This window comes from Gorilla gorilla, chromosome 1 (assembly GCF_029281585.2).
Source record: "Gorilla gorilla gorilla isolate KB3781 chromosome 1, NHGRI_mGorGor1-v2.1_pri, whole genome shotgun sequence".
NCBI lineage: Eukaryota > Metazoa > Chordata > Mammalia > Primates > Hominidae > Gorilla > Gorilla gorilla.
Window position 1 is genome coordinate 142,530,018 of NC_073224.2, and position 24,710 is coordinate 142,554,727.

A 24,710-nucleotide genomic window follows, 5' to 3' on the forward strand; every position below is an offset into this window, starting at 1 on the left:
AACGCAGAATCCTTGGAATTATTATTATTATTTAACTCTCTAGGTAATTTCAATGCTCAGCCAAGTACTTGGTTAATCACTGGATGTGGGCGACAAAGATAGGTATTCCTAGTTTTCTAATCTGGGACAAAAGAGTGAAACATAAGCATATATAGTGTGGATAAATAAGCAAATTTAGAGTGGAGAAATTTAAGTTTGGTTTTGGACAAATGGAAATTAAGTGCTAACAGGTAGTCGTATATGCAATTCTTGCACTTAGGAAAAAGATGCAGTTTAGAGGTATACACTTTCGAGATTTTCTGCATGTATTAATAGATATTATTTACAGTCATTGCGAATATGATGTCTAGTGAATGCATGTGAAATGAGACTAAAAGAGGACTGTGAGTGGACTCTGGGAGCATCAACATGTGAGAAATTGACAGAGGTAGAAAAAGAACACCAAAAAAAAAAAAAAGAGGAAAAGTAAGTGGTATCTCCAAAGCTCAGTTAGAAGAGGGGTTCAAGAAACTGGAGGTGGTTAGTAGTCTTAAATGCTGAAGAGAGTTTAGTACAGATCTGGGATGAAAAGTATCTAATATATTTGGTGAGGTCACTGTTAACCTTGGGGAGATCAGTTCCTAAGCATATTGGGGACAGAAACTAAATAAAAATATATTATGGAGTGATCAAAAGGGGAGGAAAAAGCAAGTTACTGTAGCTCCTAGACTGGTACAGTGGTTGTTTCCTGTTGTGTTGGAAAACATCTCTGATTTTTTGTAGAAACTCTTGTATATTGTTTAAATGTTACTTTTCTATATTTGAAATAGTTGTGTAAATAAGACATTTGTCAGCCCCAAAATAAACCAAAAAATGATGAATTTTTAAATAATTTTAAAAGACAACTTTTAAGCATACTAGTCTCATTTATGGCCATTAAATAAGCAATGAACAAATAAAATTAGAAAAGCTTATTATTTTCACCGTAAATGTCTTATAGTCAATGTGTATATTTCAGGAATATTGCACCAATCTCACTTTCACTAAATTTGAACTAAGGCATAAAGGACATCTAAAATTTGAATGTTGTATGGTTAATTAACATTTAATAAACTTATTTTCTTTGTTTAAATGTCTTTGAAAATCAAATGTCTCATGCTGTTTTTCCTCATCAATATAATCCCAGTAGTCTTAGGAATGATTTTGTTAAATTGTTTGACAAAACCTAACTTGGCTGCTTGTAATTTATAGTTGTTCACCCCTGTCACTTTGCAGTTTTTCCCTACTAAAAAATTTAGATTGTCTTGAAGCTGAATTGTTGACTGGATTTCCTATGTAGTTCACAGTATGGTTACAGAATACCAAAACAGCATTTTCAATGTCTTTTAAAAAGCATAGACCTGAAGTCAATGGGAATTTGCCAAGAGAGCCTGCATGTTATTGTAAGCCATTGCAAGTTTTATGTTGTTCTTCACCTTAATTTTTAATGTGTAAACTTTAATGAAATTCAGTTTTTAAAAGCTACTTAATAAAATAATTTTATTTATTCCCTAAGGAAATGGAATTGTCAAAACAAAATAAGTTGACCGTTAAATTTGATTCTTTTATTTAAAATTTCAAAGGATGACAATGGAAGCCATATAGCACTACTTTTTTTTTTTTTTGCCAAATAAGCATCTGCACATTGTTTTTCACCTTTGAGATACCTTTTAGAGAGAAAGAAATATGCAAAATTTGATTAGTAAATTATTATACTTTGCATTTTATATGCTTCAAAATGTTAATGTCTCATAGAAATTAGATGTTTACAAAAAGTGTATACATTTTCTTAAGTTCTATTAATTAGTCAAAATGAAAGTCAAAACTATTAAATACTCAAATTTAAAAGTATTTTCTACAAAGCAGAATTCACTAAAACAACGGCTTTTCAGGAGCATATCAAATTTTAATGACTTAAGCACTAAAAAGCATCTTGATAAGATGGGTCTTAACTCTAAGACAATCTATAAAACCCAATTTCATGTTTTCAGTAATATAAAGGGGACTGTAATCTGTGTTCCAACTTTGTAAATCATCTTGTCCTTTTATTTTTACTAGTTAATCATATTTTTCATAAATATTATCAACACTGATTAAATATATCTGCCTTTTTGACCTCATGATCATACCATGTTCTAGTAAATTTGCTTTCCCTTTCTTTTCTTTCTTCGTTTTTTTTTTTTTTCAAAGACAAAATCTCATTCTGTCACCCAGGCTGTAGTGCAGAGGTACAATCATGGCTCACTGAAGCCTCAAAACTCCTGGGCTCAAGCCATCCTCCTGCCTCAGCCTCCTGAGTAGCTGGGATTACAGGCATATGAGCCACCATGCTTGGCCCATTTTTAGAGACTATTTCACATTTTATCTCTTCCTCATAGTCACAAACCCGTAACTAGTTCTCTTTAATCTCAGTAAGAGACCTTACATCCTAGTTCATAAAGAAAATGTAGACACCAAGAAGAATGATTTTACTATTTCCACTTCGAATTTAGAAACCTAAATGCATCCATACTTATTTTTTTCTCTCTCTACTCGTCTTCTATCCTGTTAGATAGAAACAATGCCTCTGCCTCTCTTAAAGCCCACTTTCTCCACTTGTACTCTCGATTCATCATCCCCTCTTCCCTTCTCAAGAACTTCTTTCTCTTTCCCAAATCATTTCCACTAGTGTAAAAACATACTCAAATATAGTCCATTAAGAAAACATCATTAGTCCTCCCATGACCTTGTACAGGCTGCCTTCATTTGTCTTTTAGCTAGCCCAAGAAAACCTTTAGAGAGATTCATGTATTGCCTCTACTTCTTCATATTCTATTCACTCAATTCATTCTAGCCTGACTTTTGTCCTGTCACTTCCCTGAAACCCCTGTTATAAAGGTTACGAATGGTTTTTGTCTCTTCAAATCCAGTGGACACGTTTCTACTCTTTGACGCAGACTTTCAGAAGCATTCATCACGGTTGATTGTTCCTTACTTTTTGGAACACTTCCTTCTCTTGGCACGACATCACACTCTCTTGTGCCCCCAGGTCAGTCCTAGGGCCTTTCTTTTTCTCTATATTATTTTCTTCCTTTTGTGAAGTCATCTAGCCTGGTGACTTCAAATACCATTTTATTTTGAAGTCTCTAAAACTTGCACCTTTATCCTTGACCTCTTTAGTGAATTCTCCCCTCATATATCCAGTGGCACAATTGATGTCTTCACTAATGCTATGCTTACTAGACATATTAAATATAAAATATTAAAATTGGACCTCTTCAATACTTTCTTCATTAGGCTTTATTCTATCTCAGTAAATTGTCTACATTCCACAGTTCAGTAGTTCAAGCCAAATATCTAGGATCATTCTTAATTTCTACTTTTCTCTATGTCTCTCTGAATCTAAGCATTCACCAACTAGAACCTCAGAACTATCCACTTCTCTGTATCTCCATGGATATTATGAAAGCCACATTATTTCAACATAATCAGACTCCTTGCTTTCACCCTTAACCCACTTATCCTATTCCCTATAGTCACAAGCATCTTTTGAAAATGTACATCAGATTATTTTATCACCCTCCTTTAAACCTTTCTGCGGCCTCCCATTACACCAACAATAAAACCCAATCTCCCACAGGGTTCAGAGCTCCCAGAAATCTGGCTATTGCCTGCTTCTCTCATTTTCTTTCATACTATTCCTGTCCTCTCATGAATCTACAACCACAAAAGCCTTCTTTTGTCCCCTTGAACATACCATGCTCATTCCCACCTCAGTCTTTGCACCTGCAGTTACTTCTACATACCTGGCTGCTTTTACTCACTTCCACATTTTATTTAATGTGAGGTTCCATCTCATCTCTCAGTTTTCAACTCAGGGAGCTTTTTACTGACCATGTGTCTGACATGCATTTATGTATTCTGGTGATTCTCTGTCATGCTCTCCTCCTCTATTACTACCTTCCTAAAAATAATATTATAAATAGGTCTAACAATTGGAACTGGAAATGGTCCAATTAAAGTATCTTTTTTTAACTCATTATGACATTTTCCTCCCTAAAATGTAAGCTTCAGGAGGGCAGGGACTTTTTCTGTCTTGTTCATCACTTCTGAGTTAGAACAGCTGTTGGCATATAGTGGGGCTCAAGAAATATTGGTTAGAAGTTGAATACACGAAAATGCTAAGTCAATGTCTCAAGCTCCTTTTTGTGTGCCATTTAATTCCTCTTATATTAGATGCTCAATTTGCTTACTAATCATTTAGGTGACATTGAATCTCCCACCAGACTGTGTAACATAAAATGTAGGATGGGGGAAGACAAAGTTCAAATACTGTGTAGCATCTGGGTTTCACTATCTCTTCATTCAATAATGTTTTAAAATATGAGCCATAAAAATTGAGCACTAGAAATGGCATAAATTAAGTGAAATATTGATATAGAAAAATGTTGCTTTTATTTAAAAATATATTTCATTGGGTATATATTTCTAATAACATTGCATGATGTTTCACGATATAAAATATCCATCATTCTGTTTTTTTTCTTAGGAAAAATAATCTGTTCCCTCCTGCTTGATTAAAAACGGAGTACAGCAAAATACTGAAGGGCTTTCTAATTATCAAATAAATATTAAATTATGTCCAATGTCCTTTTACTGTTAATGTCTTTTAGCCTGACTCTTTTAAAAATTGCTATCTGTTTTAATAAAAAGAAAAATTATTTTTTGGTCATCTTTATTTCTCAGAAATAGAATGCTACCACATATTTTAACAAACCATCCTCTGGCTTTAGATAAGGATATTTAGAATCCTTAGACCATTTCACGTTTTTAAAATAAATATAAAGTCATTTTTCCTGAAATTTAATTGATTTAAAAAATTGCTTTGAAAATTTCTTCAAAAAATGACAACTTTAGTTTTGCATGTAGTAATTGTCAAGACTGTTAAATCATAGAAACAAGAATGTGAAAATAGAATTTCCTTAAGCCAAAATGTGGTATTTATTAGTTTAAATATGCAGATATGTTAGTGAGGCACCCGGCCTTAAAAGTGGCTGCAAAGGGGATCTCTCTCCATCTTGTGTGTTTGTCTACTTTCTCCTGTCTCTGTTTTATTTTTTCCCAGTGTAGTAAACTTTGGGATTGGAAAGTGGTTAAATGAGGAATCAGTGATCACCAGCAGCTCTGAATAAACTTCATTCCAGTTTAGTGACCAAGGAGAAAAAAAAAAAAGTTTTAACTTTCCCAGTTCCACTGAAGGATTTTGATAGAAGCAGAGTACCTAATTCCTATGATTAGTGCAGGTGGGGATACTTTCTCATCTTTCTGGGCAAGAAGATAGAGTCTGCTTTCAATGGATAGGGAAAGGAGAACAGGGTAGTGCTTGGCTGCTCAGAGCATACAATGGAAACCACTGCTTACCATAATATATCTCTCCCATCTGTGGTCACCCCTCCCCAATCAGAGGCTGCCCCACCAGCATTCAATGGCATGATTCTCGCAATGTCCTGAACAACTCTCTGTATGATATTTATTTCCCTTCATCAAGTCCAATTGTAGTGCCTCATGCTTCTCAGCAACCTACAGGGCGAACAATTAACCAACCTGGCACAGTCAATATAAATTTGAAGCAAAAATAGCTCTGTTAAAATTAAAATTGCCATGTAAAAGAGAGAAACAGTGTTAGTCCCTACTTGAGAGGATATATCTTATCCTACTGTCAAGGCTGCTAAACCTTGCTTCCCTGGTGTGGATTTCTTTGGTCAACCCATCTGCCTGGCTAGATTCAGCCCACGAGAAAGGTTTTTCTTGTCCTCTGTGGAACCCTGAGAGGGGAGCTGGAGAGGGAGGTGCACATGCTGTGACTGTGCTGATTGAGCAGCCACTTCATAGTTGCATGAGAATGTGAATTGGGGGATTATTTTGTTATGCTAGGAGGTGGGGGTTTTGTGGTTGTTGTTATTGTTTTATTTTTTTTTCTTTTTAAGAAAAAAATTTTCTAAAAATCTGTGCCTATTGCTTATCAGTTTCACCACAGGGTAACTAGTATCTAATAGCTAATTTTTTTTTTTCTTCAGTCTGTATCTCCGTATCTGTCTCTGCCCTTGAAGTTCTAGCAGTAAGCCTCAGGGCTCTGCCCATTCCCCAGTTGATTTTTCCTTTCAAATAAGGTCCTTAATCTCTCTCTCTCTTTTTTTTTTTTTTGCAAGGAATGCCTACACCAAGAGGTATTAGGTCTAGTCCTAGAAGATCTGGTGCCCTCTTTGATAGTTCTCCGTAATCTTTTTTCTAACTGGAGAATAGGGCATAGCATCCCTGAGCTCTTAGATCACTTGGAAAGGGCGGAAAGCATCTCTAACTGAAGCTGTGTAATTACATGGTGCCCCTTTTATACTTGCAAATGAAGCTTGGAGTATGACTTCTCACTTTTTTAGCCCCTAGAGAAAAGGCCATGGAACAAGCATTCTTACATTTTTCTCCCCAATTCTGAAAAGCTGTAGTTTCACTAGACAAAAAAAATTGAATGAACAATTTCATTAAATGAATTTTAAATTCATTTTAAAATGAACAACAATTTGGCATGCTTAATTTTCCTTCTCTATCCATCATCTGCTTTTACTTTCTTCTCTTTTTTCCTCTCTCTAAGGAATCTATTCAAAATTGCTGTTTCTCCTGGCTTCCATATTTTGGAACGTTGTTCAACATTTTTGTGACTAATGTTCTGCGAATTTCTCAGTGGCTTTGATTCAGACTCTCAGATCTTTTGCTTCCTTCTTTTTAATTGCTTCTCTAGTTGACTAGTCCTGTGTATTTTAATATCTGATTATTTTTTCATCACCAAGACAGATACCTTCATCAGCCCTAATCACTCTTCACTGTTACTCATATAATCGCCAGCAGTTTTCAATTGTTTATTTTTCGCTTCTCTAACTTATGGTATCCATTTCTACTTAATCTTCTTAAAAGGGTTAGCTGATAATGCAACCCCTTGCTCCTAAACCTCTGGTGACCTCATTCATTTATTCTTTTAGTCTTTGATACGTGCCAAATACCATGCTAGTTACTGTAGATAAATGATGACTAATGCAGAGCAGCTCCAGCTTTCATGGTGTTTATAGTCTATCCAGAAAGAAAAAGAAAAAAAAACTTTAAAGACATGCTTCTTTCCCTGGTTTTTAGAACTCTCTCCAATATGGTCACAACTTTCTATCCTCCTGATGAAAACGTTTATCTGACTTTTACAGCGTATCTTTGTTTTTGTTTTTCTCAAAGTAAATAAAAAAGCTCTATGTAGTGAGAGCACAGTGGCTTTTAGAGGACTCTTACCACTAGACTCTGCAACTTTAAGCTTGGCACAAACTCTTTGTGTCTCAATCTCTTAGTCTTTATTTTTTTATTTTATGGAGATAGAATCTCGCTCTGTTGCCCAGGCCGGAGTGCAGTAATGCAATCATACCTCCCTGTAACCTTGAACACCTGGATTCAAGTGATCCTCCCATCTCAGCTTCCTGAGTGGCTGGGACTACAGAGGCAGGGCACCACACCCAGCTAATTTTTCTATTTTTTTGTGGAGGCAAGGTATTGCTATGTTTTCCAGGTTGGTCATGAATTTCTGGGCTCAAGCGATCTTCCTGCTTTGGCCTCCCAAAGTGCTGGGATTACAGGCGTGAGCTACTGCACCCAGCCTCAATCTCATAGTCTTTAAATGATAATGATAGGAAATAATTACTTAAATGTATCAAGTATTTGCTTTGGGCTAGCAAAACCTAGTGGTTAAAAGCACAGACTCTCGCTCAGTCACCCTGCCTGGCTCTGGGTCCTGGCGCTGTTCCTTATCAGCTATATGACTGTCAGGTCTCGTTGCCTTGGCGTCTTCATCTATAAAGTGGGGAGAATAACATTGGGAATGATTAAATAAGTTAATAAAGTAAAAACCATTGAAACAGTGCCAAGCACACTGTAAGAGCTATGTAAGTCTTAGCAATTTCTGTTATTACTTTTCTTTTCTTTTTTTTTTTGTTTTTTTGAGACAGAGTCTTGCTCTGTTGCCCAGGCTGGAGTGCAGTGGTGCGATCTTGGCTCACTGCAACTTCGACCTCCTGGTTCAAGCAATTCTCCTGTCTCTGCCTCCCGAGTAGCTGGAATTACAGGCACACGCCACCACACCTGGATAATTTTTGTATTTTTAGTAGAGATGGGGTTTTACAATGTTGGCCAGGTTGGTCTCGAACTCCTGACCTCAGGTGATCCACCTGCCTCTGCCTCCCAAAGTATTGGGATTACAAGTGTGAGCCACCGCGCCTGGCCAATTTCTGTTATTACTTTTCTTAATAAGTGGCACGATTATTCATATTTTACGAATCAGGAAACTAAATACTTTGCTCAGGGCCACAAGTAAGTGACAGTGTCAGGGTTCTAACCTGGACATCCTAGTTTCAGAGGAGGCATTGGTAATTACTACTCTATACAGTCTCCATTATGGGATTTCTGTAATAATGTAGTTAAATAATCAATACATAATAAAATTTAAAACTATAATGCACTATGAATATTTAAGATATTATTATGTATACTATAGTGAATTATGTTTGAAAGAGACACTATTTTTTTTTCTTTTCCATCACTTAAAACCTTTTCACTATACCAGTAATTACAAACAACATTTTAATGGCATTGTATAATTAGACAATCCCTTCACGTACATGCATGTATTTACATTGCTACTTTCAGAGGATGGCAAAGCCAGTAAAATCATCTCTATTTTGAAAAAGAGAATGCTGAGGATCAGAAAAGTTAAGTAACTTGCCCAAGTGTTCACAGATAGTAAATGAGAAAATCTCCTAATGTAATTCCAAAGCCCCAAATGTCATCCAGTGTTTTGCTATCTTACCCTGCTATTTTCTAATGATTTATTTTTTAACAGTTTGAAAACTAATTTTATAATATAGTTTACCATTATAAATTTATGTAAATATTAATATATCTTTGTGTACAACTGGATAACTACTCGAACTTATATTCTTTTGTTTTTCTTTTTAAAGATTGTGATTGCTAGCATTATGTGCAGTTACAATAAAAATGACTGGACGGAACTTGCCAAGAAGTCTGAGGTAATGGTTACTTTAGTATATATTTACTTTATTTCTTCTCTCCTATTTTTATTAGTTTTAAATAAAGAGCTGCCATGAGAAATAATACAGTAGAACTAAAATTGAATTGAAAATGTAACTTAAAACATTTCTATTATAATTTGTTTACCCTGTGTTTTCATTAAAATGATGGAAATGTAAATTTAAAAGGAATTTATTCTATAAAAGCGGTCCCTTGGATTTCACACACTACCTAAAAATCCTTTATTCTCTGAATCCATACACTCTTTATTTGCATGTTAAGCAAACTGTATATTATGATGGATGCCATGATAAAATTTAATTCTACCTTTGAGAGTCTAACTTGATCTTACCTTGCCTTTAGGCAAACTAGTTTGACAGTAAGAGAAGAAATTTTGAATATAAAACTCTTGAATATTTAAAGTATAAAAGGTTCATTTAATACTATTCTAGTTTGAATGCAGATATGCATAAAAGAGCGGGACAGAATGCTCCTGAATGGAACACTAGTCAGCAGGTTTTCCATAATATAAATTGAATCCTGCACAAATGCAAACAAGTAACCATGTGCCTTAAATTTGTATTTCAAATAGAAAAATACATACTTAAAATTATACACTTATGTCCATCATGCTGTCATGGAAAATAGTCTGGAGAGTCTTAGCTGGGGTTCCTTGAAAACCTCTCAGTAATGTAGAAGACTAAATCTAACTATACCAATGAACTAATTGACGCTACATTATAAAATATTGCAAAGCTGTCTGTAGTGTTCAGAAATGTTGATTATACATTTTATTTGGATATTTTAAAACTGAGAAGGGAAAAATTACTACTGGGACTTAGAGGGGTGAAATTAAACATGATCAGTAATTGGCCTCGTGATCTTCCATGCTGGGTTCATTTGATACATGTATTTACCTAATTGACCATGAAATCTTCCACAGAGCCCGTGCTTGGCATGAGCTTTGCCAATTTTAAGCTGACTATGATGAATGGCTTTATCATGCCGCTTGCTTCTCTGCCTTTCTGTAAGAACAAAATACTTTTCAAAATTATTTTTTTAATATTAGACATTAATTTTTAAATAGACAAGATTACTTTTTATAAGTCAAAAGCCTCTAATTATAAGCAAACTAGCTAACCTAAATATATTTTTCACATTTCATATTTTTCTTTAATTTCAGTTTTATTTAATATCACCTTCTAATTACTCTATAGCAAAAACATAAATAAAAAGAAAGGAAGAAAGAAAAAAAAGAAAGAAGGGAGGAAAAGGTATGCCTTTTGTTCAATCAAAACAGTCTGCAAAATCTCTCCATAGGAGAGCAGTCTCCATAACAAGAGGGTATGATAATGTCAATTAAAAAATAAAAATATTCACTATAATCTTAAGTCTGGACTAGCCCAGGAGATATCATATGAAGGAAGTATCCCCCAGGCCTTCACAGCTTCTAGGAGGGTAGCATTAAGCAGCATGATTTCATCACAGCTCATATGGTAGGCACCCAATAACGTTTTGTAGAATCAGTATTTGGTTTTTGTTTTATGAATATGCTTCAAAACAGGTTAAAACAGATTTCCTTACAATGGAAAAACCCACATTAAAACAAACCAACAAAAACATATTCAAGTCAAAATTACTGTACTACCTAACATGTACATTTCTTTTGGGGTGGTGATATAGGGATGTAAGAAATCAGAGACACCACACCAACGCTCTAGCATGCCAACTGTTTCAAGTTTAGCTAATGCTGTGATGTGATGATGTATACTAAACCTTAAGTTTATAAAACTGTATTTATGGCAGATTAATTCTTGAATTACACAATGGAGAGCTGAGGAAACCTGCTATCAGCTTTTTACTACTTTATCTGAAACAGAAATGACACATACGGAGCAGTAGAGCCTTAGAATGCACATGCATTTCATGTTCTATATTCTTCAACCTGGTTTGAATTTGTCATGTTTTTGAGCACCATAAAGAAGTTTCTACTGCTTGTGTCAAATTAGTAGCATTGTTAGAATCTAGTTAGTTTTCTTGATCCAGGTACCTGATCACAGGCTCTCTTGCTTTTCTGGAACCTTGGTAGTCTACTCCAATTCTATGCAAAAGAAGATCTATGAAACACCTACTATGTATAAAGTCCCTGGCTAGCCAAAACAAAGATGAGTAATAGGGAGCAATCAGATATATGCCAAATTGAGCCATTTCTGAAGGTTCACAATATTCACTTGTAAATGGATCTTTAATCCAGTGTAGTCGATCTTGAATCAATTTCTTTTGTAATTTGTAATCAGCCTTGAAAATAGAGCCCAAGTAAAAGTTAATGTGAAAAAGCTTTATTGAAGTATACAATCTCAGAGCAGTAAGACTGAGGAGAAAAGAAAAATGAGATGGGAAGAAGGGAAAACAAGTGCAATATGGTGCATTCCAGAGCTGGCCACAACTTCACAAGGAAATGGAGCCAATTGCTCAGTCATATGGGACAGGGAATAGCACATCATTTCACAAGAAGATAGAATCACCCATTCTCTCATCACTTTCTAGGAAAGGAAGTGGAAGGAATGAGTCTACTGGCTCCTTCAGTCTCCTGTCTCTCACTGGTCCCATTTCACTCCATAGGGCTCTACTTTCCTCTGAACTTTTGAGTTGCATGTCCTGCCCCTTCAGGGCAGCTGCTAGGGAAGCTAGATTTGCTAGCATGGGGTGTGATGCTTCTTCTAAACCCAGAATTGTAGGGGAAGGCCAGAGCCTCCTGATGGGGCCTGGGCACTGGTGCTGCTGGAGCTCTCACTTTGACAGGCTCGGTGGAGGTTGTGACACAACCCACTCTCATCTGGAGGGAGTCTGTGAGAGCAGACAGTTACTATAGGAGATGTGAAGATAGCAACAGGGACTGGGACTCCCCTTTAACTAGTGACAGAATTCCTGGGTGACAAGTAGGGCCATCAAATTTGAGGAAGCGTATAATTGGCTGTGGTCCAAAATGCATCATTACCAAGTTTAACTACAATAGCTCCACTAATCTTCTTGCTCTCAACCAATCCAAATTCTTTCCATCTTTCCTAATTTCAGAACGCTTAACTTGACCATTAAGTGCTACTTGGCCCCTCCCCTGCCTGCCTCTCCCCATTGTCACCGTGGGTCTGTTTTCTGCATTCCAGATCCCGCTGCCTTCTTTTCCTCCTCCAACACGTTCCCAACTCAGAGCTTTTGCTGTTGCCTTGACCTGCAATGTTCTCTCTTCCTCAGTCCTAAGCCTCTGGCTACATAGTTTAAACCTCCCTGTCCTATTCTGTAAGACCCTGTCTTCAGAGGCCAGTTGACCAGATAGTTAATGAAGCTTAAGCTTCAGGGCATTTACTTGCATGGGCCACTTGCAAGTCCCTATACCTAACTCTGTGTTTATAATGTTTGATTATTGTTTTTTCCTTAAAGAAGGTTTTCCAAATTATTTAAGCATTAGGCTCCCCAAAATCTGGATCTACCTCTGTCTGTGTTTTTCCTCTGTAGCATATAATAAAGTGGTGATTAACAGTTGTGTCATTGGCCACTACTAATAGTTCCTCTGTCCTGCTTGTTAGAAAGCAAGTTCCATGGGGGTCAAGACCCTTGCATGGTTCACTGCTTAATCCTCAATTCCAAGCACAAGGCTTTCTCTACCAGCAGATATTTGTTGAATGAAGTAAAAAAGAAGTATACAGTTCGAGTATTGCCATGTGAGAAACAAAAAGGAAGCCATTACAGAATAAATGGGAAGAATGGTATTTTATTTGGCACCCATGAACTTGAAGTGTTTAAAATCCAGTGATGATGATTTTAAGTCAGGTACCTGATGAGAGATTGCCAAGGTTCTGACCCCCTTTGGTAGGAAGAGACAAGGAAGGTCCAGCAGAAAGGCACAGGCATTAAAACCAAGTGACCACACTATTCCTAGCGGGGCCAAAATAAAACACTAAAACACTAACAAGCCAGTTTCCTATCAGTTTCTTTACCTGAATCTGGACAGCAATATGCCATGAATTAAATAGCTGTGAGAGTTAGAAATCCCAAATAGTTTGAGGTAAAAATCAAACAGAGGCACATTACAGAGACATGTAGGACCAGTTGGATGTTAAGTCTCTTAACAGGGACAGTAACTGGAAAGAATGGAATCACAGGAGATAGACACGCAGCTGGAGATGAGAGATAGTAACTGACTTTACGTCCAGTGGGGCCCAAGCCAAGTGTGTTTTACCTGTCCCAGGTCTATCTCAGAGAGGTTTAAGATCCCAGAGAACTTTAACTCCAGTTTTGGATAGTTGAGACTAGAGGATAGCATTGCTACTTGGAAAGTCAATATCTGACCCCATGTATTCATTTAACAGAAGAAGTTAAGAGGGAATCCAATAATTGTGCCTTTCATGCCCCAGTACAGTACACTGTTCTCACCCTACTTGAGCTCTGATGTCCTTTGCCAGCCGCTATCACCCACGGACGTCTTCCCTTCCCACTTGGACCGTGATATACCGCACCATGCCACTGGCCATGTAGACATCCTTCTGGCTCTGCTCCGCTTAGGCTGTGACATCGCACACTGGGCCCTCATGGCTTCTCCTCAAATGCTCGTGCTCACCTGTCTTGCCCTGCCTGACCAATGACTTTAGAGCTGTATTGATCAGGAAGGTAAGGGAAAGAAAGAAAGAGGTAAGGAAAGAAGGAGAAGAGAGGAGAGATGCTTTGTGCCTGATTTCATTGTATATGTTGCACAAGAGTTTGTGGTTTTGCCACCTTAGTTTCTCTGGGTGTTTTTATAAAGTGGTTCAGAGAATTTTAAAAATTATACCACTGTCATATTCCAAGAATTTCTCAGGATAGTTTTCCTTTCCCTCCTGAGGTATAGACAATGTAGGACCAGGTGAGTTATCTTAAATCATTTTCATATCAAGGCAGAGGAAGGACAAGTCAGAGGTCTATTTGGATGGATAGATAAGTATTTAGATAGATAGATGATTGATAGGTAGATAGATAAAGTATTTAGATAGATAGTATTCACCTTTATAGTATTTACTACATTCCAGAAGTCATTTACTTTTATCAGATTTATTTTTTATCACTCCTCTTTAAACTCTTATATATGTTAAAGCTCTTATTTTTCTTTTCCGTTTACTTAAAACTGTAAAAAATAAACTTTCTTTTTTGGCACCTTTCATTTCCTGTATTAGCCTTGGAAACATTTAAAAATACATCTCCCTAGAACTCTTCTGTGCAAATATCAAATTTATTTATACCTTATAACAACAACTCTGTGACTTAGTTCCACTTTTTAAATATATTTTTATTTTTAATTTTTAATATTTTTTGGAGTTCTAACTTATCTCTGACTTGATGTTTTCCTTTTTTTTTCTTTTTTTGAGGAAACTAAGGCCAAAAGTAGTGAAATAATGTGTTCAAGTTCACACAGCTAGGATGGAGTAACAGTGGGATTCAAACCTATAGTTTGGCTCAGAGTCCACACCACACACACACACACACACACACACACACACACACACACACACACACAAACTCTCTCTCTCTTCTGTGTATAGATGGATGATAAATAGATAATGTAGGAAATTAGTAACAGTGTATTTCCTATGTCACTGCCATCACTAGGATATTTCATTTTATAACCATTTAGGTGAGGTAGAATAAACTCTGGGTAAGTGACTAAACTAAAAAGCTTGTGACTAACAGGAATCAGAATGCATGCCCAATTTCAGTTAATTTAACATTTCATGCTAATTCAGCAATTAAGGCTTTTTGAATGGTTAGAGTTGCTTGGAAATGGAATTAACTGCCTTTTAAGGTGGTGTGCATCCTGAGACAGGAATTTTCAAGCAGAGGCCGCATGAATTGTCGTGTTCTCATGGTGTCACCTTGAACAGCATTGTCTGTTTTTGAGGCTTGGATACACATTTCAAAGGCCTTTCCAGGTGTGTTTGGTGAGTGGGCATTTGTATATGTGTATAATGTTGGGGAAATTATAATAATTAGTGAAAAAATTTTATATTGAACAGGTGATTTTAAAATATTTTAATTTTTACTTCAAGCTTGGAAGCTGTAAGGATATTGAGCTGTTATGTTTTTCACAACACACTATGACAACTCCAGCCATAAAATAAGTGATTTGTAGTAAATTATAATAGTGGGTATAAATGCAGGTCCTGGACTCAAAATGCTTGGGTTCAAGACCCTACTATCAGCTATAAGCTGTGGGATGTTGGATAAATTACTTGAACTCTTTATGTCTCAGTTTTATCAATTATAAAATAGAAATGATGATATATCCTACCTCTTAGAGTTGCTGTGAGGATAAAGTAAAACATACAAAGGACATAGTAAAGTATCTGGCATATTGTACATGCTCAATTAATGTAAGCTATTATTATGTAATATGGTAGCTAGGTGTAAGTTTGAAATGAAATACGCATAATGTAAATATGTATAAAATTATTATGCAAAGCCTTATTTAATCCAAAATGATGTTGAATTGATTTGCTGTTAATTGCTGCATTTCAGTTAAATAGAGAAGTCTAAAGGAAATATTTGAAGTAACCAGGAAATAATAAGAAACATGTTATAAGTGTATACTTGCACTATACAATCTTTTCACTAAGCTGGTAATTACCGCATGACATGGTTTTGAGACAGGTCATATTATCCACAGTTGACACTTGAGCAGCTGGAGACAAAGAAGATTGACTGACTTGTCCAAATCATCCCCAATTCCTTAGCTACAGGCGTAAGATTAGAACTCAGGGTTCAGCAGGCTGTGCTCATCCATGCTCACTACCAAACCATCAAGGAAAGAGTAGCATGGTTTTCAGCAATTCTCAAATAACATGAAGACCTTTAAAATTGGATTAGGAAAGCAAAACCATGATGAAACCATGTTAAAAACAGGCTCAATGATCAAATGGACTTTAACAAATGTGCAGAAGAAAAAGCAGACTTACTAATGAATAAAGATAGGCAAGACTATCAACCGATTAATGACTAGCTGGAGTTCTTAAATTTGTTGAGGTCCTACTTAAAATTCACAAAGCAGGAAAAAATAGGCTAAAATCTTAAACAATTAGGAAGGAAAGAGAAAGAAGAAACAACTGTTGCCCTAAAGAAAGGTCTGGTGTACTTAGAAAGTAGTGAACTATTTTTTAAGCCTTTGCATGTGATAAACCTGTTAAAATACTCTTGTAACCAATTCAAGCTTCTAGTTGGCCTTACCGAAAAATAAACCGCGGCACTGGAAAAATTATAGACGTTAGGTAAAAGAATATAAAATTTGAATCAGCTAGTTTATTCCTCCATCTCTAAAATTACTATAATAACTTTTTTTCTTTTTTTTTTTTTTTTTGGAAATGGAGTCTGGCTGTGTCACCCAGGCTGGAGTGCAGTGGCATGGTCTCAGCTCACTGCCACCTCCGCCTCCCAGGTTCAAGCGATTCTCCTGCCTCAGCTTCCCGAGTAGCTGGGATTACAGGCACAGGCCGCCACACCCAGCTAATCTTTTGTATTTTGGTAGAGATGGGGTTTCACTGTGTTGCCTGGCTGGTTTTGAAATCCTAAGCTCAGGCAATCCTCCCACCTCGGCCTCCCAAAGTGCTAGGATTACAGTTGTGAGCCACTGCACCCGGCCACTATAATAACTTTTTTTTTTTTTTTTTTTTTTTTCTGAGACCGAGTCTTGCTCTGTCCCAGGCTGGAGTGCAGTGGTGCGATCTCGGCTCACTGCAAGCTCCGCCCCCTGGGTTCACGCCATTCTCCTGCCTCAGCCTCCTGAGTAGCTGGGACTACAGGCGCCCACCACCATGCCCGGCTAATTTTTGTATTTTTAGTAGAGACGGAGTTTCACTGTGTTAGCCAGGATGATCTCGATCTCCTGACCTCGTGATCCGCCTGCCTCGGCCTTCCAAAGTGCTGGGATTACAGGCGTGAGCCACTGTGCCCGGCCTATAATAACTTTTAAAAGTGTTTTGTTTATTCTTCAAGTTCTTTACAGAAGACTTCCCACGAATTCTAAGATTCTCTAAGTATTCCAAGAATACTTAGAATGAATTATGTTGTTCATTTATACAAGATCTGTTTGTATACCAAGGAATTAATGATTTAAATAAGAAGGATTCCTATTAAGACAAAACTATCAATACTTCCTATTTCTTAGACAAACTGTTTTTAAGTATGATAATGTTGATTTTCTGTTAAAAACATTTTACATTTTGCTTATTCATTCTAGCTAGCCTACTACATTTTTGTTTGTATGCCTAATCCCAGCATCAGTTATCCATAATTAGTAAGATTTGTGTCCATAAAAATAGAAGCTATTTAGGAAGGAATAAATGTGATGTCAAACAGATCTGAGTTACAATCTCTACTGTGTCACCTAATAACTAAGCTTGTCATTTAACCTCCCTATGCTTCAGTTCACATGCCTGTAAAATTGGTAACATAATAATACAAAGATTATGAGAATTAGAGGTAACAAATATAAAACATATAGAGCAGTGAGTGGCCCCTTATGAGCACTCAGTAAATATTTGGTGTGTGATTGTTGTTGTGGTGGTGGTTGTTATATAGACCTTAATTTGAGAGAGAGAGACTATACCTCACAAGATAGCTGTGATGCAGAAAACAGAATAGTTAACACTTGACAAATGTGACTTGTGTTATTAACGGTGAAAGCCTATTGGTATATAAATAAAGCTTTGCCTTTTCTTTCATTTTCCTTTCTTGTTTAAAGGATTCTGGAGAAGATGCCCTGGAGTTAAATTTGTCGTGTCCACATGGCATGGGAGAAAGAGGAATGGGCCTGGCCTGTGGGCAGGTAAGGACCTTGACAGCTGCCACTAAGTATGTCAGTGTGACATAACAGGCCCCCGTATGGATAGTTACTATACCTTAGGCAAGGAGATGCATGGATCAGACGACTGGCTAGAGACTTCCAGGTCTGCATTGTTTAAATATTTAGTGTTTAAAAAGTGGAAAATGAGGGAAGCTGAAATTATAGCAACTGTTTAGTTTTATTGAGGAAAATATCACATTATGTGCTTGACAGGAAGTAATATCATAACAAATAGTTTTTAAAAGCGCTGAAGCAGAATTAGCTGATTTCAAATGCAGTGTTCTTTATTCATTCCTGATGCCGATCCAGTTTCCCTGGAGCAATATACTGTACAAAATGCATTGTTCGTAGTGATTTTGTAGTAAATGGGGCACGGCACAAATTGCATTTTACATTTTTTAGCATATGATCATTATTCACTAACTGTGTTTGGGGAGTTGCAAAAAGACTTTGATGCTATTTTTATTTTTGGATACAATAAATGGAACCTTCATACTAAAATACTTTCAAAAGCCTAATGAACAAAATGTGAAATAATATGTTAATATATAGAAAACACTGCATCTTTATGTAACTAGTTAAATGTTGGATGTTAAGGAGCACTGTAAAAAGTTAATGCTAAAAAGGTGAGTATTTTGCATCTTATTATTTACCTTTTAAGCCCAGAAGGAAATGGTGTGAATTAAATAATGTGAAATGTAGTAATTTCTGACGGATTGTCTAGTCCTGGAAAGTTTATTTTATCTCCATGTCTGGCACAGGGCCTTGTACTTAGTAGGTCCCCAGCTTTTTTTTTTTTCTCTCAAGTCATCAAATTGATTTGAATTAAACTCGGAGGCCCTTAATTTGGGAGGGCAAACATTTCTGCTTATTCAAATGAACATAGATTGCTATCTTTGTATTAGCATTCAGGAAGAATTTTAAAGTACTTTGTAAATATTTAACATGCAGAATAGATTTGTGACTTAAGGAGAAACCATTTTTATGTAACAACAAGGAAGGAGGGTCTAGTCAAATATTCTTCAAGTATATTCTCTGTTCCACTCACAACAGGTTGCCCAGAAGATCAGTAACTATGATATATGATAACAGAACCAAGACTCAGAACTATCTAGTATAGGGAAAACATGACATCGAATTGTGACTTTTATGAGTCACATGATTAGATATTAGCATTTAAGTAATGTGATTAAAATGAGAAGGATTCCTTAAAGGATACCTGGAATGGGGGCTGAGTTAGTATTCTTTTCCCATCTCAAGTCAAGATTGTCCCCCCACTCGTTTCACAGTCTCTGAATCTCAGAACCGAAGTATTTTTTAGCTACATGGATAGAAAACAGCTATGGAGGTTTTAAATCTATTGATTGCTTTGTTAGGGGAGAATGCAATTCAGTATTTCTCTCTTACCACAAATATGACAATTATTTTGAAAATGTTGCCCTAGTCCCACCTGAGTTTATTTTTTGGAGTAGGCTTTTGCTATATGAGCACATCTGAATTTACTCAGCCATTAAGTGTCTTAGGTGCATCCTTTCTAGAGAGTTATTTAGCCACATAAAGTTTTGCACAGCCTTTGGCTGAATGAGAATGCCAAATGCTAAAACTTTGCAATCAGAGAATCATTAAGCTTTCTAAAAACTCTTGGAAAACACATGTTCCAAAAACCATGATATCTTGGCGGAAAAAAATTTAGGAACATTTCCATTTCACTTATTAGTTATAATCTCTACAACAGAAACCAATTCTTCATATCAGCCAAGTTTAGAAATTTTCTTTTGAATGATATTCTCTTGTAAATTATATAATTGAAGAATAAAGCTAATTTAATCATTTTTGTTCCAACATATTTTAAATGATTTCTCTGCCTGAGGACACATGAATGTTCCATATTTTAAATAAAGGGAAGGCAGAATATTAGTGCATTTTAAAAAATGCTTTTCTGTGACTCTGACTTTCTGAAGTGAGCACAAACACACTTGGGCTTATTTGCCTTTTCCTCTAGTTCCTTTTACCCCTTCTCTGCCTCCTATTCCCATTGTTTCTCCGTTTACCTCCCTAAGTTCCAAAGTCTTGAACACTTGCCAATTGGTGGGGTGCAGAATTTATACTCAGTGGTGGGGGACTGAAGAGTCATTCTAGTCCCTCTTCCCCATTGCTATGTGATCTTGCATTTCATCTGTTGAAAACTTACTATGTGCTAAGCACAGAGCTGCATGCATGGTCAGAGCCTGATTAATATTTGCTTCACGAATTAGACATGCTGTTGGTTCCATGGCTAAAATATTTATCTGCCAGAGACACTTTCTTGTTCAGTACACATTCCTCTCTAAATACTTGATTTTTTTCTCCTTTATCTCAAATATTTTCTCACAAATATTTAATGAGTGAAAAATGCTGCCTTTGTACATAAGTAATTTGCCTGTGTGTAATCAACATTATATAGATGTAACGCTGATATATATACATATATATAAGCTTATATATACACATCTATATAAAATAAGTGATTAAAAATCATGAAATTTATGAAGAGGGAAGGCCGTAATCCATACTCTACAACATTATGGGTTCCATATTTATTTATGAAATTTATGGAAACAGAATCTCAAGCTGACCTTGGGAAATTGCATTGTGTATTCCTGCAAAACAAAGCTTCATATCAAATCTTAAAACACCTCAGCATTGCTAAGTGTTTAAAAGTAGTCTCATGTATTCATTCCATCAGCCATCTGTGTCACCTTTATCAAGCCACTTGCTCTCCTGAAGGATAAGTGTCCATCTCTAACATATGGGATTTGAACTAAATGATCTTTAAATCTCCTTTAAGCTTTAATCTTCTGTTAATGTTAACATTAAAAATAGCAGGCTACTGTTATTTTTAAACTAACTTTAAAGAGCATTGTTAAAACAAAAACAAAGAAATAAACAAGTGCATACTGTGTTGCTCTTCTTACAAAAAAAATTTGCTTTAAGTTCTGGGATACATGAGCTGAACGTGCAGGTTTGTTACATAGGTATATATGTCCCATGGTGGTTTGCTGCACCTATCAACCCATCATCTAGGTTTTAAGCCCTGCATGCATTAGGTATTTGTCCTGATGCTCTCAGCCCTCTGACCCCTCAACCCCCAACAGGCCCCGGTGTGTGATGATGTTTCCCTCCCTGTGTCCATGTGTTTTCGTTGTTCAACTCCCATTTATGAGTGAGAATGTGGTGTTTTGTTTTCTGTTCCTGTGTTAATTTGCTGAGAATGATGGCTTCCAGCTTCATCCATGTCCCTGAAAAGCACATAAACTCGATTTTTTATGGCTGCATGGTATTCCATGGTATATATTGTGGAAGACAGTGTGGTGATTCCTCAAGGATCTAGAACCAGAAATACCATTTGACCCAGCAATCCTATTACTGGGTATATACCCAAAGGATTATAAATCATTTTACTATAAAGACACATGCACACGTATGTTTATTGCAGCACTATTTACATAGCGAAGACTTGGAACCAACCCAAATGCCCATCAATGATAGAGTGGATAAAGAAAATACGTTGCTGTTTTTAAAAACACTAACATTTCTTTAGCCTGCATTAAGGCAGTATTTTACTTAAGTGATTCTTGTTTTTACTAATGCTTACCCTAACTAATGCTGCTCGCTTTTTGGTATATTTTACTTTGACGAATGAGAATCTAAGCAGCAGTTGCTCAAAAAGGCTATGATTGGTTAAGTGGACATCTTGTACTTAAAGTGGCTAGAATAGAACCCTTCTTTTATACTAGAGGCTGCGCTTCCATTTTAGTTAACGGTGTCAATAACCCTGATGCTTAAGCAAAGGTGAAAATATCATTCGGTTTTGGTTGCGTTCATTCCAAAGAATCAAAGTTGTATTACAGCATGAAAAATAAAATATGACTCTTCTTCCATTCCCTCCCAACAACCCTCTGAAGCCGGTTGAGTTTTTATTCCATTTTTTCACAAAGCAGAGGCCCTCGAGTTTCCCAGGTCAAAGATTTGGTCAGTGGCTTCTAGACCTGCACTTTGATTTGATATTAGCCTGAATAAAGGGAAGTTGTCTAGAACAGTTCCTAATAAGTAGGTATTCCAATATCAATGTTAAGTATCAGTATTGTTAACTGAAAATTAAGTGCAGGATTACATAGGCTCTAAAGTTGTTTTTATAATTCTATTTCATTTATCTAAATGTATGAAACTACAAGCAAACTTGAATCCACTACTTAGGTTCTGTCTCCTGCGACTAAAAGTGCTTCTCTGGTGTATTAGCATCCAAATTTAAAGTTGTCTACATGCAATTTATATAATTCCATTTTCTGTAACAGCATATTACTTAATAGATTTAATTGTTTTATAACCAATTCTATAAAATTCAGCCAAAATGACACCTTTTTGAGGTCTTCCCCTTTTCCTACATGCTACATGTTCTTGCCACGTTGAGTACTAACCCTCTTTTAGCCTACTAAAATTATATTACATTTTTTTACTTCCATTCTGCAGAACCTTCTTACCCAGTTCAGGCTAGGACTGAATAGACCTCGAGTAGGCCTTTGTATTGTTGTGGTTGTTGTGTTTTTAAAATTATTGCCAACAATAGGTGGCAAAAAAATCCTATTATTTCTGTTAAAATAATGACAAGATATGGCCTTCCCTGGCCTGCATTGTCATGCAACAATAGCAAGGTAGACCTTAACTAGGCTCCTCTGACACTCTTTCTGGTACATGTGAATAGTAGCAAACATTTGACTAAGAATATGTGCTCATTCTCAAACATGAATTTGACCAGTATATATCTTTCTGATTCACCTTTTAATATCAAGACCGACCTTCCCCAGGAGTTCTACTGAGCCTCTGAGTTCCTGACATTGTTGTCTTTGGGCTGCCTTCTTTGGCCAGCAGTACCTTTAATTCTTAGACCTTCCATCAGCTATCAAAAGAAAAATAGTTGCCCAGGAGCTGTAAATGGAGTGAGATATGTGGTAAGAGGCCTTGCCTTCCATATGGCAATAAAGAAGAGCAAGATGCAGCATGCTCCACAGGACTTCTCAATGCTAGCCATATAATCCTCTTGGAATGATTTTCTTTTTCCTGCCATCAGAAAACCTAAAGCTGCTTACTTCTTTTCCTTGAGTCGATGACGGGGCATAGTAAAGCACAGAATTTTGTGACTGAGAAGAACCTTAAAGATTTTCCAATTCATCTCCCTTATATACAGGATAGGAATTAAGGACCAGAAAAGTGCCTAATCTGCCTTAGCCTAAGGTAACCAAGTAGCAAGTCCCACAGCTTTAGTGCCTTTGTTATTGACCCCTGTCTAGTGCTCTGTCTAGTATTCCCAACTGTGTTATTTTGGTGTATCAAAGTTTCTGGTCAAGCAGGAAAAGTCAATGCATTGCCCTGGCTACTCCCTACTATACCTTTTTGCATACAATTATTATTCCTTCTGCTTGGAATGTATACCTTCTCAGCTGGAATTATCCAAATGGAAATCACCTCTCTAATTCTATTTCAAATGACATTCTAATTCACGAGCTGGGTGTATATTATCAGTCAATCAAACTTTCCGTGAGGAAGGAAGAAGAATATATGTGAAAGGGTTTAAAGATAGAAACCCAGTGCATACTCACATTTGAATCTGTAGTGACCTAGAGCTTGAATCACTGTCAAAGAATTTGATTTCTTTACCTAACAGTTCCAAGAGGCTACAAAGATGTTATTTCCCTAGCCCTCGATGGATTCCAATTGTTCAGTGGTTTGAGTGCCTTCATTGTAGGTATGATTGCTAAAGAGTGAACAACTATTTAGTGTACACTCATTTAGTAATGATTTCTTTGGATAGAAAGTTCAAAAATGATAGTATAATCAGAGAGAAGACTGCCGTAGCTTTACAGGCAAATAAGGACCTGAACAAAGATGGCAATACCACTGCTATCATCTGTTATATCTTGCCACCTCACAGTCCCCTTCCTGCGTTTAATCATATTGTTCAGTTCTATGCATAGAATTTTTAAATATTAGAATGTTCAACTCAAACAGTCCAAACATTAGTTTTGTCATCAGGGAGATGTATGAAGTCCTGCTTTCATGACGATTTAGCTAAGCAAGAATAAAAGGTTTAAAAGTGGTAAACCTTAAAATTGATTTTTAAAGATTATTACTCCAAATACCACCCAGAGCAATACTTTGATAATTCTTTCACGATCTGTTCTATGTTCAAACTTAATTTGCACAAAACTGTATGTTTTTTTTTAAAAAAAAGAGAGAGGCTTTGCTTCTGTTTCAACATGCCAGCATTTTTTTATTAGACATTAGCCACAGATTATTACTCTTACCCTTGCCAGAAAGCAGACATCTGTCATCAGGAAGAGAATCCAAACCAAGTGTGAGGACCACAGTGCCCCAGATGTGCTAGAATTTCCCCTGGGAAATAAAGTCTTCCTTCAGCAGCTGGCTTAGCAGACCCTCTATCTCATATGCAATGCAGTGTCCAGGGAGCAATGACCACAGCCCTGCTTGGATCAGACCCCCATAGATGTCTGTGGAGGAGACAATATGAAGACACTCTTTTAAAACCAAAACAGCTGAAAAGTCATAGTATTTTCCATATTTCCCAGAGTTGAAACTCAGGAGTTCAGGAGTATAAGAAATCCCAAAGGTTAGAGAAAAGAATGTGGGAGCCCCAGCACTTGTAAAATACAACAAACTTAAGCCACAGTAGCCTCCCTGGCAT

At 36.5% G+C, this 24,710-nt stretch overlaps 1 protein-coding gene across 2 annotated transcripts in view; it reads left to right on the forward strand.

Annotated features, from left to right (window-relative positions):
• The window catches only part of DPYD (dihydropyrimidine dehydrogenase), an 841,965-nt gene that overhangs the window by 531,624 nt on the left and 285,631 nt on the right, over nucleotides 1-24,710 (forward strand). For both annotated transcript variants that reach the window (XM_031002041.3, XM_055373871.2), the window contains 2 exons: nucleotides 9,039-9,107; nucleotides 17,870-17,953. In XM_031002041.3, coding sequence (XP_030857901.3) covers nucleotides 9,039-9,107; nucleotides 17,870-17,953 — 153 coding nt within the window. The remainder of the gene's footprint in view (nucleotides 1-9,038; nucleotides 9,108-17,869; nucleotides 17,954-24,710) is intronic.